This window comes from Ascaphus truei, unplaced genomic scaffold, assembly GCF_040206685.1.
Source record: "Ascaphus truei isolate aAscTru1 unplaced genomic scaffold, aAscTru1.hap1 HAP1_SCAFFOLD_676, whole genome shotgun sequence".
NCBI lineage: Eukaryota > Metazoa > Chordata > Amphibia > Anura > Ascaphidae > Ascaphus > Ascaphus truei.
Window position 1 is genome coordinate 180 of NW_027457009.1, and position 18,009 is coordinate 18,188.

Genomic DNA, 18,009 nt, shown 5'->3' on the forward strand with positions numbered 1-18,009 from the left:
GGAGAGAAGGGGTGTGGTGCAGGATAGCGGTGCAGGAGAGAGGGTGCGGTGCAGGAGAGAGGGGGTGCAGGAGAGAAGGGGTGCGGTGCAGGATAGCGGGGTGCAGGAGAGAGGGGGTGCGGTGCAGGAGAGAGGGGGTGCGGTACAAGAGAGAGGGGGTGCGGCGCAGGAGAGAAGGGGTGCGGCGCAGGAGAGAAGGGGTGGCGGTGCAGGAGAGGGGGGTGCAGGAAAGAAGGGATGTGGTGCAGGATAGCGGGTGCAGGAGAGAGGGGGTGCGGTGCAGGATAGCGGGTGCGGAGAGAAGGGGTGCGGTGCAGGATAGCGGGTGCAGGAGAGAAGGGGTGCAGGAGAGAAGGGGTGTGGTGCAGGATAGCGGGTGCAGGGAGAGAAGGGGTGCGGTTCAGGATAGCGGGTGCAGGAGAGAAGGGGTGCGGTGCAGGAGAGAAGGGGTGCGGTGCAGGATAGTGGGTGGCAGGAGAGAAGGGGTGCAGGAGAGAAGGGGTGTGGTGCAGGATAGCGGGTGCAGGACAGGGGGTGCAGGAGAGAAGGGGTGCAGGAGAGAAGGGGTGCGGTGCAGGAGAGAAGGGGTGCGGTGCAGGATAGCGGGTGCAGGAGAGAGGGGTGCAGGAGAGAAGGGGTGTGGTGCAGGAAAGAGGGGTGCGGTGCAGGATAGCGGGTGCAGGAGAGAGGGGTGCAGGAGAGGACGGGGTGCGGTGCAGGAGAGAAGGGGTGCGGTGCAGGATAGCGGGTGCAGGAGAGAGGGGTGCAGGAGAGAAGGGGTGTGGTGCAGGATAGCGGGTGCAGGAGAAGGGGTGCGGTGCAGGAAAGAAGGGGTGTGGTGCAGGATAGCGGGTGCAGGAGAGAGGGGTGCAGGAGAGAAGGGGTGTGGTGCAGGAGAGAAGGGGTGCGGTGCAGGATAGCGGGTGCATGAGAGAGGGGTGCAGGAGAGAAGGGGTGTGGTGCAGGATAGCGGGTGCAGGAGAAGGGGTGCGGTGCAGGAGAGAGGGGGTGTGGTGCAGGATAGCGGGTGCAGGAGAGAAGGGGTGTGGTGCAGGATAGCGGGTGCAGGAGAGAAGGTGCAGGAGAGAAGGGGTGTGGTGCAGGATAGCGGGTGCAGGAGGAGGGGGTGCGGTGCAGGAGAAGGGGTGCAGGATAGCGGGTGCAGGAGAGAAGGGGTGCAGTGCAGGATAGCGGGTGCAGGAGAAGGGGTGCGGTGCAGGATAGCGGTTGCAGGAGAGAAGGGGTGCGGTGCAGGATAGCGAGTGCAGGAGAGATGGGGTGCAGTGCAGGAGAGAGGGGGTGCGGTGCAGGAGAGGGGGTTCGGTGCAGGATTGCGGTGCAGGAGAGAAGGGGTGCGGTGCAGGATAGCGGGTGCAGGAGAAGGGGTGCGGTGCAGGATAGCGGGTGCAGGAGAGAAGGTGTGCGGTGCAGGAGAGAAGGGGTGTGGTGCAGGATAGCGGGTGCAGGAGAAAAGGGATGCGGTGAAGGAGAGCAGGTGCAGGAGAGGGGGGGTGTGGGTGCAGGATAGTGGGGGGTGCAGGAGAGAGGGGGTGCGGTGCAGGAGAGAGGGGGTGCAGGAGAGAGGGGGTGCGGTGCAGGAGAGAGGGGGTGCAGGAGAGAGGGGTGCGGTGCAGGAGAGAGGGGGTGCAGGAGAGAGGGGGTGCGGTGCAGGAGAGAGGGGGTGCAGGAGAGAGGGGGTATGGTGCAGTGGTGAACACAGACTGATCTTTTTATCTCCCCCTGAAGGTCTAAAACCATCCAGAAACTGACGAATGCCACCAGAGCCTTTGTCTTCACTAACCTCCTGCTCGTTGGCTTCGGAGTAACATGTCTGATTAATAATCTCCCTCTGCAGGTAACGTAGCTCTAACTCAGGGATCAATAACTGAACAGTTTCCTCCCCCCTGCCAAACGGGTAACTGCATTCCAATGCACTGATCAATTAGTCCTGCCCAACAGGTAACTGCATTCCAATGCACTGATCAATAAGTCCTGCCCAACAGGTAACTGCATTCCAATGCACTGATCAATTAGTCCTGCATTCCAATGCATTGATCAATAAGTCCTGCCCAATGGGTAACTGCATTCCAATGCACTGATCAATAAGTCCTGCCAAACGGGTAACTGCATTCCAATGCACTGATCAATAAGTCCTGCCCAACAGGTAACTGCATTCCAATGCACTGATCAATAAGCCCTGCCCAACAGGTAACTGCATTCCAATGCACTGATCAATAAGTCCTGCCCAACAGGTAACTGCATTCCAATGCACTGATCAATAAGCCCTGCCCAACAGGTAACTGCATTCCAATGCACTGATCAATAAGTCCTGCCCAACAGGTAACTGCATTCCAATGCACTGATCAATAAGTCCTGCCCAACAGGTAACTGCATTCCAATGCACTGATCAATAAGTCCTGCCCAACGGGTAACTGCATTCCAATGCACTGATCAATAACTCCTGCCCAACAGGTAACTGCATTCCAATGCACTGATCAATAAGCCCTGCCCAACAGGTAACTGCATTCCAATGCACTGATCAATAAGTCCTGCCCAACGGGTAACTGCATTCCAATGCATTGATCAATTAATCCTGCCAACGGGTAACTGCATTCCAATGCACTGATCAATAACTCCTGCCCAACAGGTAACTGCATTCCAATGCACTGATCAATAAGCCCTGCCCAACAGGTAACTGCATTCCAATGCACTGATCAATAAGTCCTGCCCAACAGGTAACTGCATTCCAATGCATTGATCAATAAGCCCCCTGCCCAACAGGTAACTGCATTCCAATGCACTGATCAATTAGTCCTGCATTCCAATGCACTGATCAATAAGTCCTGCCCAACAGGTAACTGCATTCCAATGCACTGATCAATTAGTCCTGCATTCCAATGCACTGATCAATAAGTCCTGCCCAATGGGTAACTGCATTCCAATGCACTGATCAATAAGCCCTGCCCAACAGGTAACTGCATTCCAATGCACTGATCAATAAGCCCTGCCCAACAGGTAACTGCATTCCAATGCACTGATCAATAAGCCCTGCCCAACAGGTAACTGGCATTCCTATGCACTGATCAATAAGCCCTGCCAAACAGGTACCTGCATTCCAATGCACTGATCAATAAGTCCTGCTCAACGGGTAACTGCATTCCAATGCACTGATCAATAAGCCCTGCCCAACGTGTAACTGCATTCCAATGCACTGATCAATAAGCTCTGCCCAACAGGTAACTGCATTCCAATGCACTGATCAATAAGCCCTGCCCACGGGTAACTGCATTCCAATGCACTGATCAATAAGTCCTGCCCAACGGGTAACTGCATTCCAATGCAAAGATCAATAAGCCCTGCCCAACGGGTAACTGCATTCCAATGCACTGATCAATAAGCCCTGCCCAATGGGTAACTGCATTCCAATGCACTGATCAATAAGTCCCGCCCAACAGGTAACTGCATTCCAATGCACTGATCAATAAGCCCTGCCCAATGGGTAACTGCATTCCAATGCACTGATCAATAAGTCCTGCCCAACAGGTAACTGCATTCCAATGCACTGATCAATAAGCCCTGCCCAATGGGTAACTGCATTCCAATGCACTGATCAATAAGTCCCGCCCAACAGGTAACTGCATTCCAATGCACTGATCAATAAGCTCTGCCCAATGGGTAACTGCATTCCAATGCACTGATCAATAAGCCCTGCCCAACAGGTAACTGCATTCCAATGCACTGATCAATAAGCCCTGCCCAACAGGTAACTGCATTCCTATGCACTGATCAATAAGCCCTGCCCAACAGGTAACTGCATTCCAATGCACTGATCAATAAGCCCTGCCCAACAGGTAACTGCATTCCAATGCACTGATCAATAAGCCCTGCCCAACAGGTAACTGCATTCCAATGCACTGATCAATAAGTCCCGCCCAACGAGTAACTGCATTCCTATGCACTGATCAATAAGCCCTGCCCAACAGGTAACTGCATTCCAATGCACTGATCAATAAGCCCTGCCCAACAGGTAACTGCATTCCAATGCACTGATCAATAAGCCATGCCCAACAGGTAACTGCATTCCAATGCACTGATCAATAAGTCCTGCCAACAGGTAACTGCATTCCAATGCACTGATCAATAAGTCCTGCCCAACGGGTAACTGCATTCCAATGTACTGATCAATAAGTCCTGCCCAACGTGTAACTGCATTCCAATGCACTGATCAATAAGTCCTGCCCAATGGGTAACTGCATTCCAATGCACTGATCAATAAGCCCTGCCCAACAGGGTAACTGCATTCTAATGCACTGATCAATAAGTCCTACCCAACAGGTAACTGCATTCCAATGCATTGATCAATAAGTCCTGCCCAACAGGTAACTGCATTCCAATGCACTGATCAATAAGCCCTGCCCAACAGGTAACTGCATTCCAATGCACTGATCAATAAGGTCCTGCCCAACAGGTAACTGCATTCCAATGGCAATGATCAATAAGTCCTGCCCAACGGGTAACTGCATTCCAATGCACTGATCAATAAGTCCTGCCCAACAGGTAACTGCATTCCAATGCACTGATCAATAAGTCTGCCCAACGGGTAACCTGCATTCCAATGCACTGATCAATAAGCCCTGCCCAACGGGTAACTGCATTCCAATGCACTGATCAATAAGTCCTGCCCAACGGGTAACTGCATTCCAATGCCATTGATCAATAAGTCCTGCCCAACAGGTAACTGCATTCCAATGCACTGATCAATAAGCCCTGCCCAATGGGTAACTGCATTCCTATGCACTGATCAATAAGTCCTGCCCAACGGGTAACTGCATTCCAATGCACTGATCAATAAGCCCTGCCCAACAGGTAACTGCATTCCAATGCACTGATCAATAAGTCCTGCCCAACAGGTAACTGCATTCCAATGCACTGATCAATAAGTCCTGCCCAACAGGTAACTGCATTCCAATGCACTGATCAATAAGCCCGGCCCAATGGGTAACTGCATTCCAATGCACTGATCAATAAGTCCTGCCCAATGGGTAACTGCATTCCAATGCACTGATCAATAAGTCCTGCCCAACAGGTAACTGCATTCCAATGCACTGATCAATAAGCCCTGCCCAACCGGTAACTGCATTCCAATGCACTGATCAATAAGTCCTGCCCAACGGGTAACTGCATTCCAATGCACTGATCAATAAGCCCTGCCCAACGGGTAACTGCATTCCAATGCACTGATCAATAAGTCCTGCCCAACGGGTAACTGCATTCCAATGCATTGATCAATAAGTCTGCCCAACAGGTAACTGCATTCCAATGCACTGATCAATAAGCCCTGCCCAATGGGTAACTGCATTCCTATGCACTGATCAATAAGTCCTGCCCAACGGGTAACTGCATTCCAATGCCACTGATCAATAAGCCCTGCCCAACAGGTAACTGCATTCCAATGCATTGATCAATAAGTCCTGCCCAATGGGTAACTGCATTCCAATGCACTGATCAATAAGCCCTGCCCAATGGGTAACTGCATTCCAATGCACTGATCAATAAGCCCTTGCCCAACAGGTAACTGCATTCCAATGCATTGATCAATAAGTCCTGCCCAATGGGTAACTGCATTCCAAGCACTGATCAATAGCCCTGCCCAATGGGTAACTGCATTCCAATGCATTGATCAATTAATCCTGCCCAACGGGTAACTGCATTCCAATGCACTGATCAATAACTCCTGCCCAACAGGTAACTGCATTCCAATGCACTGATCAATAAGCCCCTGCCCAACAGGTAACTGCATTCCAATGCACTGATCAATAAGTCCTGCCCAACAGGTAACTGCATTCCAATGCATTGATCAATAAGCCCTGCCCAACAGGTAACTGCATTCCAATGCACTGATCAATTAGTCCTGCATTCCAATGCACTGATCAATAAGTCCTGCCCAACAGGTAACTGCATTCCAATGCACTGATCAATTAGTCTGCATTCCAATGCACTGATCAATAAGTCCTGCCCAATGGGTAACTGCATTCCAATGCACTGATCAATAAGCCCTGCCCAACAGGTAACTGCATTCCAATGCACTGATCAATAAGTCCTGCCCAACAGGTAACTGCATTCCTATGCACTGATCAATAAGCCTGCCCAACAGGTAACTGCATTCCAATGCACTGATCAATAAGCCCTGCCCAACAGGTAACTGCATTCCAATGCACTGATCAATAAGTCCTGCTCAACGGGTAACTGCATTCCAATGCACTGATCAATAAGCCCTGCCCAACGTGTAACTGCATTCCAATGCACTGATCAATAAGCTCTGCCCAACAGGTAACTGCATTCCAATGCACTGATCAATAAGCCCTGCCCAACGGGTAACTGCATTCCAATGCACTGATCAATAAGTCCTGCCCAACGGGTAACTGCATTCCAATGCAAAGATCAATAAGCCCTGCCCAACGGGTAACTGCATTCCAATGCACTGATCAATAAGCCCTGCCCAATGGGTAACTGCATTCCAATGCACTGATCAATAAGTCCCGCCCAACAGGTAACTGCATTCCAATGCACTGATCAATAAGCCCTGCCCAATGGGTAACTGCATTCCAATGCACTGATCAATAAGTCCTGCCCAACAGGTAACTGCATTCCAATGCACTGATCAATAAGCCCTGCCCAATGGGTAACTGCATTCCAATGCACTGATCAATAAGTCCCGCCCAACAGGTAACTGCATTCCAATGCACTGATCAATAAGCTCTGCCCAATGGGTAACTGCATTCCAATGCACTGATCAATAAGCCCTGCCCAACAGGTAACTGCATTCCAATGCACTGATCAATAAGCCCTGCCCAACAGGTAACTGCATTCCTATGCACTGATCAATAAGCCCTGCCCAACAGGTAACTGCATTCCAATGCACTGATCAATAAGCCCTGCCCAACAGGTAACTGCATTCCAATGCACTGATCAATAAGCCCTGCCCAACGGGTAACTGCATTCCAATGCACTGATCAATAAGTCCCGCCCAACGAGTAACTGCATTCCTATGCACTGATCAATAAGCCCTGCCCAACAGGTAACTGCATTCCAATGCACTGATCAATAAGCCCTGCCCAACAGGTAACTGCATTCCAATGCACTGATCAATAAGCCATGCCCAACAGGTAACTGCATTCCAATGCACTGATCAATAAGTCCTGCCCAACAGGTAACTGCATTCCAATGCACTGATCAATAAGTCCTGCCCAACGGGTAACTGCATTCCAATGCACTGATCAATAAGTCCTGCCCAACGTGTAACTGCATTCCAATGCACTGATCAATAAGTCCTGCCCAATGGGTAACTGCATTCCAATGCACTGATCAATAAGCCCTGCCCAACGGGTAACTGCATTCTAATGCACTGATCAATAAGTCCTGCCCAACAGGTAACTGCATTCCAATGCATTGATCAATAAGTCCTGCCCAACAGGTAACTGCATTCCAATGCACTGATCAATAAGCCCTGCCCAACAGGTAACTGCATTCCAATGCACTGATCAATAAGTCCTGCCCAACAGGTAACTGCATTCCAATGCAATGATCAATAAGTCCTGCCCAACGGGTAACTGCATTCCAATGCACTGATCAATAAGTCCTGCCCAACAGGTAACTGCATTCCAATGCACTGATCAATAAGTCCTGCCCAACGGGTAACTGCATTCCAATGCACTGATCAAAAAGCCCTGCCCAACGGGTAACTGCATTCCAATGCACTGATCAATAAGTCCTGCCCAACGGGTAACTGCATTCCAATGCATTGATCAATAAGTCCTGCCCAACAGGTAACTGCATTCCAATGCACTGATCAATAAGCCCTGCCCAATGGGTAACTGCATTCCTATGCACTGATCAATAAGTCCTGCCCAACGGGTAACTGCATTCCAATGCACTGATCAATAAGCCCTGCCCAACAGGTAACTGCATTCCAATGCACTGATCAATAAGTCCTGCCCAACAGGTAACTGCATTCCAATGCACTGATCAATAAGTCCTGCCCAACAGGTAACTGCATTCCAATGCACTGATCAATAAGCCCGGCCCAATGGGTAACTGCATTCCAATGCACTGATCAATAAGTCCTGCCCAATGGGTAACTGCATTCCAATGCACTGATCAATAAGTCCTGCCCAACAGGTAACTGCATTCCAATGCACTGATCAATAAGCCCTGCCCAACAGGTAACTGCATTCCAATGCACTGATCAATAAGTCCTGCCCAACGGGTAACTGCATTCCAATGCACTGATCAATAAGCCCTGCCCAACGGGTAACTGCATTCCAATGCACTGATCAATAAGTCCTGCCCAACGGGTAACTGCATTCCAATGCATTGATCAATAAGTCCTGCCCAACAGGTAACTGCATTCCAATGCACTGATCAATAAGCCCTGCCCAATGGGTAACTGCATTCCTATGCACTGATCAATAAGTCCTGCCCAACGGGTAACTGCATTCCAATGCACTGATCAATAAGCCCTGCCCAACGGGTAACTGCATTCCAATGCACTGATCAATAAGTCCTGCCCAACGGGTAACTGCATTCCAATGCATTGATCAATAAGTCCTGCCCAACAGGTAACTGCATTCCAATGCACTGATCAATAAGCCCTGCCCAATGGGTAACTGCATTCCTATGCACTGATCAATAAGTCCTGCCCAACGGGTAACTGCATTCCAATGCACTGATCAATAAGCCCTGCCCAACAGGTAACTGCATTCCAATGCATTGATCAATAAGTCCTGCCCAATGGGTAACTGCATTCCAATGCACTGATCAATAAGCCCTGCCCAATGGGTAACTGCATTCCAATGCACTGATCAATAAGCCCTGCCCAACAGGTAACTGCATTCCAATGCATTGATCAATAAGTCCTGCCCAATGGGTAACTGCATTCCAAGCACTGATCAATAAGCCCTGCCCAATGGGTAACTGCATTCCAATGCATTGATCAATAAGTCCTGCCCAATGGGTAACTGCATTCCAATGCACTGATCAATAAGTCCTGCCCAATGGGTAACTGCATTCCAATGCACTGATCAATAAGTCCTGCCCAACAGGTAACTGCATTCCAATGCACTGATCAATAAGCCCTGCCCAACGGGTAACTGCATTCCAATGCACTGATCAATAAGTCCTGCCCAACGGGTGACTGCATTCCAATGCACTGATCAATAAGCCCTGCCCAACGGGTAACTGCATTCCAATGCACTGATCAATAAGTACTGCCCAACGGGTAACTGCATTCCAATGCATTGATCAATAAGTCCTGCCCAACAGGTAACTGCATTCCAATGCAGTGATCAATAAGCCCTGCCCAATGGGTAACTGCATTCCTATGCACTGATCAATAAGTCCTGCCCAACGGGTAACTGCATTCCAATGCACTGATCAATAAGCCCTGCCCAACAGGTAACTGCATTCCAATGCATTGATCAATAAGTCCTGCCCAATGGGTAACTGCATTCCAATGCACTGATCAATAAGCCCTGCCAAATGGGTAACTGCATTCCAATGCATTGATCAATAAGTCCTGCCCAATGGGTAACTGCATTCCAATGCACTGATCAATAAGTCCTGCCCAATGGGTAACTGCATTCCAATGCACTGATCAATAAGTCCTGCCCAACAGGTAACTGCATTCCAATGCACTGATCAATAAGCCCGGCCCAATGGGTAACTGCATTCCTATGCACTGATCAATAAGTCCTGCCCAACGGGTAACTGCATTCCAATGCATTGATCAATAAGTCCTGCCCAACGGGTAACTGCATTCCAATGCACTGATCAATAAGTCCTGCCCAACGTGTAACTGCATTCCAATGCACTGATCAATAAGTCCTGCCCAACGTGTAACTGCATTCCAATGCACTGATCAATAAGTCCTGCCCAACGGGTAACTGCATTCCAATGCACTGATCAATAAGTCCTGCCCAACGTGTAACTGCATTCCAATGCACTGATCAATAAGTCCTGCCCAACAGGTAACTGCATTCCAATGCATTGATCAATAAGTCCTGCCCAATGGGTAACTGCATTCCAATGCATTGATCAATAAGTCCTGCCCAATGGGTAACTGCATTCCAATGCACTGATCAATAAGTCCTGCCCAATGGGTAACTGCATTCCAATGCACTGATCAATAAGTCCTGCCCAACAGGTAACTGCATTCCAATGCACTGATCAATAAGTCCTGCCCAACAGGTAACTGCATTCCAATGCACTGATCAATAAGCCCTGCCCAATGGGTAACTGCATTCCTATGCACTGATCAATAAGTCCTGCCCAACGGGTAACTGCATTCCAATGCATTGATCAATAAGTCCTGCCCAACGGGTAACTGCATTCCAATGCACTGATCAATAAGTCCTGCCCAACGGGTAACTGCATTCCAATGCACTGATCAATAAGTCCTGCCCAACGTGTAACTGCATTCCAATGCACTGATCAATAAGTCCTGCCCAACGGGTAACTGCATTCCAATGCACTGATCAATAAGTCCTGCCCAACGTGTAACTGCATTCCAATGCACTGATCAATAAGTCCTGCCCAACGGGTAACTGCATTCCAATGCACTGATCAATAAGTCCTGCCCAACAGGTAACTGCATTCCAATGCACTGATCAATAAGTCCTGCCCAATGAGTAACTGCATTCCAATGCACTGATCAATAAGTCCTGCCCAACGGGTAACTGCATTCCAATGCACTGATCAATAAGTCCTGCCCAACGGGTAACTGCATTCCAATGCACTGATCAATAAGTCCTGCCCAACGTGTAACTGCATTCCAATGCACTGATCAATAAGCCCTGCCCAACGGGTAACTGCATTCCAATGCACTGATCAATAAGTCCTACCCAACGGGTAACTGCATTCCAATGCACTGATCAATAAGCCCTGCCCAACGGGTAACTGCATTCCAATGCACTGATCAATAAGTCCTGCCCAACGGGTAACTGCATTCCAATGCACTGATCAATAAGTCCTGCCCAAAGGGTAACTGCATTCCAATGCACTGATCAATAAGTCCTGCCCAATGAGTAACTGCATTCCAATGCACTGATCAATAAGTCCTGCCCAACGGGTAACTGCATTCCAATGCACTGATCAATAAGTCCTGCCCAACGGGTAACTGCATTCCAATGCACTGATCAATAAGTCCTGCCCAACGGGTAACTGCATTCCAATGCACTGATCAATAAGTCCTGCCCAACGGGTAACTGCATTCCAATGCACTGATCAATAAGCCCTGCCCAACGGGTAACTGCATTCCAATGCACTGATCAATAAGTCCTGCCCAACAGGTAACTGCATTCCAATGCACTGATCAATAAGTCCTGCCCAACGGGTAACTGCATTCCAATGCACTGATCAATAAGCCCTGCCCAATGGGTAACTGCATTCCAATGCACTGATCAATAAGTCCTGCCCAACGGGTAACTGCATTCCAAAGCACTGATCAATAAGTCCTACCCAACGGGTAACTGCATTCCAATGCACTGATCAATAAGCCCTGCCCAACGGGTAACTGCATTCCAATGCATTGATCAATAAGCCCTGCCCAACGGGTAACTGCATTCCAATGCACTGATCAATAAGTCCTGCCCAACGGGTAACTGCATTCCAATGCACTGATCAATAAGTCCTGCCCAACGGGTAACTGCATTCCAATGCACTGATCAATAAGTCCTGCCCAACGGGTAACTGCATTCCAATGCACTGATCAATTAGTCCTGCCCAACAGGTAACTGCATTCCAATGCACTGATCAATAAGTCCTGCCCAACGGGTAACTGCATTCCAATGCACTGATCAATAAGCCCTGCCCAACGGGTAACTGCATTCCAATGCACTGATCAATAAGTTCTGCCCAACGGGTAACTGCATTCCAATGCACTGATCAATAAGCCCTGCCCAACGGGTAACTGCATTCCAATGCACTGATCAATAAGCCCTGCCCAACGAGTAACTGCATTCCAATGCACTGATCAATAAGTCCTGCCCAACGGGTAACTGCATTTCAATGCATTGATCAATAAGTCCTGCCCAACGGGTAACTACATTCCAATGCACTGATCAATAAGCCCTGCCCAACAGGTAACTGCATTCCAATGCACTGATCAATAAGCCCTGCCCAACGGGTAACTGCATTCCAATGCACTGATCAATAAGTCCTGCCCAACGGGTAACTGCATTCCAATGCACTGATCAATAAGTCCTGCCCAACGGGTAACTGCATTCCAATGCACTGATCAATAAGTCCCGCCCAACGTGTAACTGCATTCCAATGCACTGATCAATAAGTCCTGCCCAACGGGTAACTGCATTCCAATACACTGATCAATAAGCCCTGCCCAACGGGTAACTGCATTCCAATGCACTGATCAATAAGTCCTGCCCAACGGGTAACTGCATTCCAATGCATTGATCAATAAGCCCTGCCCAACGGGTAACTGCATTCCAATGCACTGATCAATAAGCCCTGCCCAACGTGTAACTGCATTCCAATGCACTGATCAATAAGTCCTGCCCAACGGGTAACTGCATTCCAATGCACTGATCAATAAGTCCTGCCCAACGGGTAACTGCATTCCAATGCACTGATCAATAAGTCCTGCCCAACGGGTAACTGCATTCCAATGCACTGATCAATAAGTCCTGCCCAACGGGTAACTGCATTCCAATGCACTGATCAATAAGTCCTGCCCAACGGGTAACTGCATTCCAATGCACTGATCAATAAGCACTGCCCAACGGGTAACTGCATTCCAATGCACTGATCAATAAGTCCTGCCCAACGGGTAACTGCATTCCAATGCATTGATCAATAAGCCCTGCCTAACGGGTAACTGCATTCCAATGCACTGATCAATAAGCCCTGCCCAACGGGTAACTGCATTCCAATGCACTGATCAATAAGTCCTGCCCAACGGGTAACTGCATTCCAATGCACTGATCAATAAGTCCTGCCCAACGGGTAACTGCATTCCAATGCACTGATCAATAAGTCCTGCCCAACGGGTAACTGCATTCCAATGCACTGATCAATAAGTCCTGCCCAACAGGTAACTGCATTCCAATGCACTGATCAATAAGTCCTGCCCAACAGGTAACTGCATTCCAATGCACTGATCAATAAGTCCTGCCCAACGGGTAACTGCATTCCAATGCACTGATCAATAAGTCCTGCCCAACAGGTAACTGCATTCCAATGCACTGATCAATAAGTCCTGCCCAACGGGTAACTGCATTCCAATGCACTGATCAATAAGCCCTGCCCAACAGGTAACTGCATTCCAATGCACTGATCAATAAGTCCTGCCCAACGGGTAACTGCATTCCAATGCACTGATCAATAAGTCCTGCCCAACAGGTAACTGCATTCCAATGCACTGATCAATAAGTCCTGCCCAACGGGTAACTGCATTCCAATGCACTGATCAATAAGCCCTGCCCAACAGGTAACTGCATTCCAATGCACTGATCAATAAGTCCTGCCCAACGGGTAACTGCATTCCAATGCACTGATCAATAAGTCCTGCCCAACGGGTAACTGCATTCCAATGCACTGATCAATAAATGCTTCCCCCCTCACGGTTCCTGATCAATTGTTCAATAATAATAATGTTCTCCTGTTTTTTTTGCAGTTTGTCACATTCGTCCTTCATACGATGGTCAGAGGCTTCATCCACTCGGCCTGCGGGGGGCTGTATGCAGCTGTGTGAGTGTGTGCGCTCTGTGACTGTGACACTGTGGGGGGGATGTACGCCGCTGTGTGAGTGTGTGTGCGCTCTGACTGTGAGTGCACTCTGCCACTGCTTGCCTATGTAACTGAGTGCGCTCTGCCACTGCTTGCCTATGTAACTGAGTGCGCTCTGCCACTTCTTGCCTATGTAACTGAGTGCGCTCTGCCACTGCCTGCCTATGTGACTGTGAGTGCGCTCTGCCACTGCCTGCCTATGTGACTGTGAGTGCGCTCTGCCACTGCTTGCCTATGTGACTGTGAGTGCGCTCTGCCACTGCATGCCTATGTGACTGTGAGTGCACTCTGCCACTGCTTGCCTATGTGACTGTGAGTGCGCTCTGCCACTGCCTGCCTATGTGACTGTGAGTGCGCTCTGCCACTGCCTGCCTATGTGACTGTGAGTGCGCTCTGCCACTGCTTGCCTATGTGACTGTGAGTGCGCTCTGCCACTGCATGCCTATGTGACTGTGAGTGCACTCTGCCACTGCTTGCCTATGTGACTGTGAGTGCGCTCTGCCACTGCTTGCCTATGTAACTGAGTGCGCTCTGCCACTTCTTGCCTATGTAACTGAGTGCGCTCTGCCACTGCTTGCCTATGTGACTGTGAGTGCGCTCTGCCACTGCTTGCCTATGTGACCGTGAGTGCGCTCTGCCACTGCTTGCCTATGTGACTGTGAGTGCGCTCTGCCACTGCTTGCCTATGTAACTGAGTGCGCTCTGCCACTGCCTGCCTATGTGACTGTGAGTGCGCTCTGCCACTGCTTGCCTATGTGACTGTGAGTGCGCTCTGCCACTGCTTGCCTATGTAACTGAGTGCGCTCTGCCACTGCTTGCCTATGTAACTGAGTGCGCTCTGCCACTGCCTGCCTATGTGACTGTGAGTGCGCTCTGCCACTGCTTGCCTATGTGACTGTGAGTGCGCTCTGCCACTGCCTGCCTATGTGACTGTGAGTGCGCTCTGCCACTGCCTGCCTATGTGACTGTGAGTGCGCTCTGCCACTGCCTGCCCTCTGCCCAGCTCTGCTCAGTAACAAACTCTCTCTTTCCGACAGGTTCCCCTCGAGTCACTTTGGCACTCTCACAGGGCTGCAGTCTCTCATCAGTGCTGTGTTTGCGCTGCTGCAGCAGCCTCTCTACATGGCGATGCTGGGACCTCTCCATGGGGACCCTTTCTGGGTAAGAGCCAAGGCAGGAGGAGGACAGAAGATTATGTTAACATTGAGGGGAACATAGGGTATATAGGGTGGCTAGTCACTGTGTAGATTTAGTTTATATGATTGGCTGTAGAGTTCTTGGCTTCCTGTTCATCCCGTTTTCTCCTTGGGTGAGGAGACCCTGTGTTCCGTTGTTTCTCCTTGGGTGAGGAGACCGTGTGTGTCGTGTGTGTCCTCCTTGGGTGAGGAGACCCTGTGTGTGTGTGTCCTCCTTGGGTGAGGAGACCCTGTGTGTGTGTGTGTCCTCCTTGGGTGAGGAAACCCTGTGTGTCCTCTGTGTGTCCTCCTTGGGTGAGGAGACCCTGTGTGTCCTCTGTGTGTCCTCCTTGGGTGAGGAGACCCTGTGTGTCCTCCTTGGGTGAGGAGACCCTGTGTGTCCTCCTTGGGTGAGGAGACCCTGTGTGTCCTCCTTGGGTGAGGAGACCCTGTGTGTGTGTCCTCCTTGGGTGAGGAGACCCTGTGTGTGTGTGTGTCCTCCTTGGGTGAGGAGACCCTGTGTGTCCTCTGTGTGTCCTCCTTGGGTGAGGAGACCCTGTGTGTCCTCCTTGGGTGAGGAGACCCTGTGTGTCCTCTGTGTGTCCTCCTTGGGTGAGGAGACCCTGTGTGTCCTCTGTGTGTCCTCCTTGGGTGAGGAGACCCTGTGTGTCCTCCTTGGGTGAGGAGACCCTGTGTGTCCTCTGTGTGTCCTCCTTGGGTGAGGAGACCCTGTGTGTCCTCCTTGGGTGAGGAGACCCTGTGTGTCCTCCTTGGGTGAGGAGACCCTGTGTGTGTGTCCTCCTCGGGTGAGGAGACCCTGTGTGTGTGTGTTTCCTCCTTGGGTGAGGAGACCCTGTGTGTCCTCTGTGTGTCCTCCTTGGGTGAGGAGACCCTGTGTGTCCTCTGTGTGTCCTCCTTGGGTGAGGAGACCCTGTGTGTCCTCCTTGGGTGAGGAGACCCTGTGTGTCCTCCTTGGGTGAGGAGACCCTGTGTGTCCTCCTTGGGTGAGGAGACCCTGTGTGTGTGTCCTCCTTGGGTGAGGAGACCCTGTGTGTGTGTGTGTCCTCCTTGGGTGAGGAGACCCTGTGTGTCCTCTGTGTGTCCTCCTTGGGTGAGGAGACCCTGTGTGTCCTCTGTGTGTCCTCCTTGGGTGAGGAGACCCTGTGTGTCCTCCTTGGGTGAGGAGACCCTGTGTGTCCTCTGTGTGTCCTCCTTGGGTGAGGAGACCCTGTGTGTCCTCTGTGTGTCCTCCTTGGGTGAGGAGACCCTGTGTGTCCTCCTTGGGTGAGGAGACCCTGTGTGTCCTCCTTGGGTGAGGAGACCCTGTGTGTCCTCTGTGTGTCCTCCTTGGGTGAGGAGACCCTGTGTGTCCTCCTTGGGTGAGGAGACCCTGTGTGTCCTCCTTGGGTGAGGAGACCCTGTGTGTCCTCCTTGGGTGAGGAGACCCTGTGTGTGTGTCCTCCTCGGGTGAGGAGACCCTGTGTGTGTGTGTGTCCTCCTTGGGTGAGGAGACCCTGTGTGTCCTCTGTGTGTCCTCCTTGGGTGAGGAGACCCTGTGTGTCCTCTGTGTGTCCTCCTTGGGTGAGGAGACCCTGTGTGTCCTCCTTGGGTGAGGAGACCCTGTGTGTCCTGTGTTCTCTTTGCCAGTTCTGCAGCTGACGCATTTCTTTCTCTTCTAGGTAAACCTGGCTTTATTACTTTTTTCTTTCTCTGGATTCTTACTCCCGGGATATTTACTTGTTTACCGCCGTAACCTGACGCAGATTCCAGATGGAGCAATGGAGGATAAGGACCCTGCCGCTGTCCAGCTACAAGATGCGGACTACTCCAATAGAACAGCAGGAGATGACACAACCACTTAATAGGGCCACCACCCCCCTGGAGAGAGTGTTAAATAATGAGGAGCACTCGGCTATAAAATCAGTGCCATGAAGCTGGGGGGAGAAATCCTGCGAGGCAAAAGAAAATGTAAAATATATTTATCATAAATTGACCGAAGTGGGTGACTTGTTGCCATGGTAAGCAGCTGGGCACGCGTCCAGTTACATCATTGTTCTGCTGCTGCAGATCTGCGTGGTACTGCCATCCTTCAGTAACCCTCAGAGTTGGTAAAGTTGGTTGTGCCTGTACTTGTGCCTGTACTTGTACCTGTACTTGTGCTGGGGCAAGAAACATCGTAGGAGCCATTGTAAATAATCTGCTTTATTAGTCTCCTTTCATACTCAGGGATGAGTCATGTTAAATAGCTGGTGTTACATGGATACAACGTGTGTACAGTGCTGTGTGCCCTGACCGGGACATGGTGCATGGGAGCGATACATGTGCACCATCTCTTTATGGTTTCATGTCGGACCCTGTAAACTGCGGCTTATTTCTGAGCCTGTTTTATTCATTACTTGGGACCGGAGTGCCAGTACACCGCCAACTCAGGACATTTGCAGCCTAAATACCTTTGGACTGGGGTGTTAACGATTCCTCTCCTAATCTCAGGCCGGGGTGTTTTTGCATCCTGAGCGTTTGTCCCCCACCCCTCTCAGGCGCTTCTGGGATGATGCACAGCTTGTATAGGAGATAAGGGACAACAGCAATCTGGGACATCCAAAAAATGCTTGTTATCATAAAGCTCAGCAGAAAGGTTAATTAGTAAGGTTAAAAAAGCTTTGATGTCTATAAATATTAGGGCCCTCCCTATTACAAGTTAAATTGGTCCCATGTTTCCAGAAAAAAGTATAAAAACACTCAAATGAGCCCCAATAAGACTCGGCTAAAGAAACAGAGGAGATGAATCTCTGCAGGTCCCGGGCTACTCGATGAAAACAAACGGACACTTTTTACTCCAAATTACTTCGTTATTTATCTATAATTAGCAGTGGGACAAAGGAATCTTAGGTAAAAGTGATTTCTGTCCTTTGCAGTTATAGGATAAATATTGTTTAAATGAATGGCTTTTTCATGAAACAACCATGGATTGAATAAAATGTGTTTGTACGTTGTGATGCCGCCAGCAAACTGTTTTTACGATAGTTGAGAACAT

General features: G+C 50.0%; 1 protein-coding gene across 1 annotated transcript; it reads left to right on the plus strand.

Annotated features, from left to right (window-relative positions):
* Window positions 1-1,746: 1,746 nt before the first annotated feature.
* On the plus strand, window positions 1,747-17,968 carry LOC142485946 (large neutral amino acids transporter small subunit 3-like; the record flags this gene model as incomplete). The annotated part of the gene is made up of 4 exons (XM_075584609.1): window positions 1,747-1,855; window positions 13,688-13,761; window positions 14,838-14,961; window positions 16,655-17,968. Coding segments are annotated over 4 exons (490 nt in total), but the record flags the coding sequence as incomplete, so codon positions are not given.
* Between the last annotated feature and the right edge of the window lie 41 nt (window positions 17,969-18,009).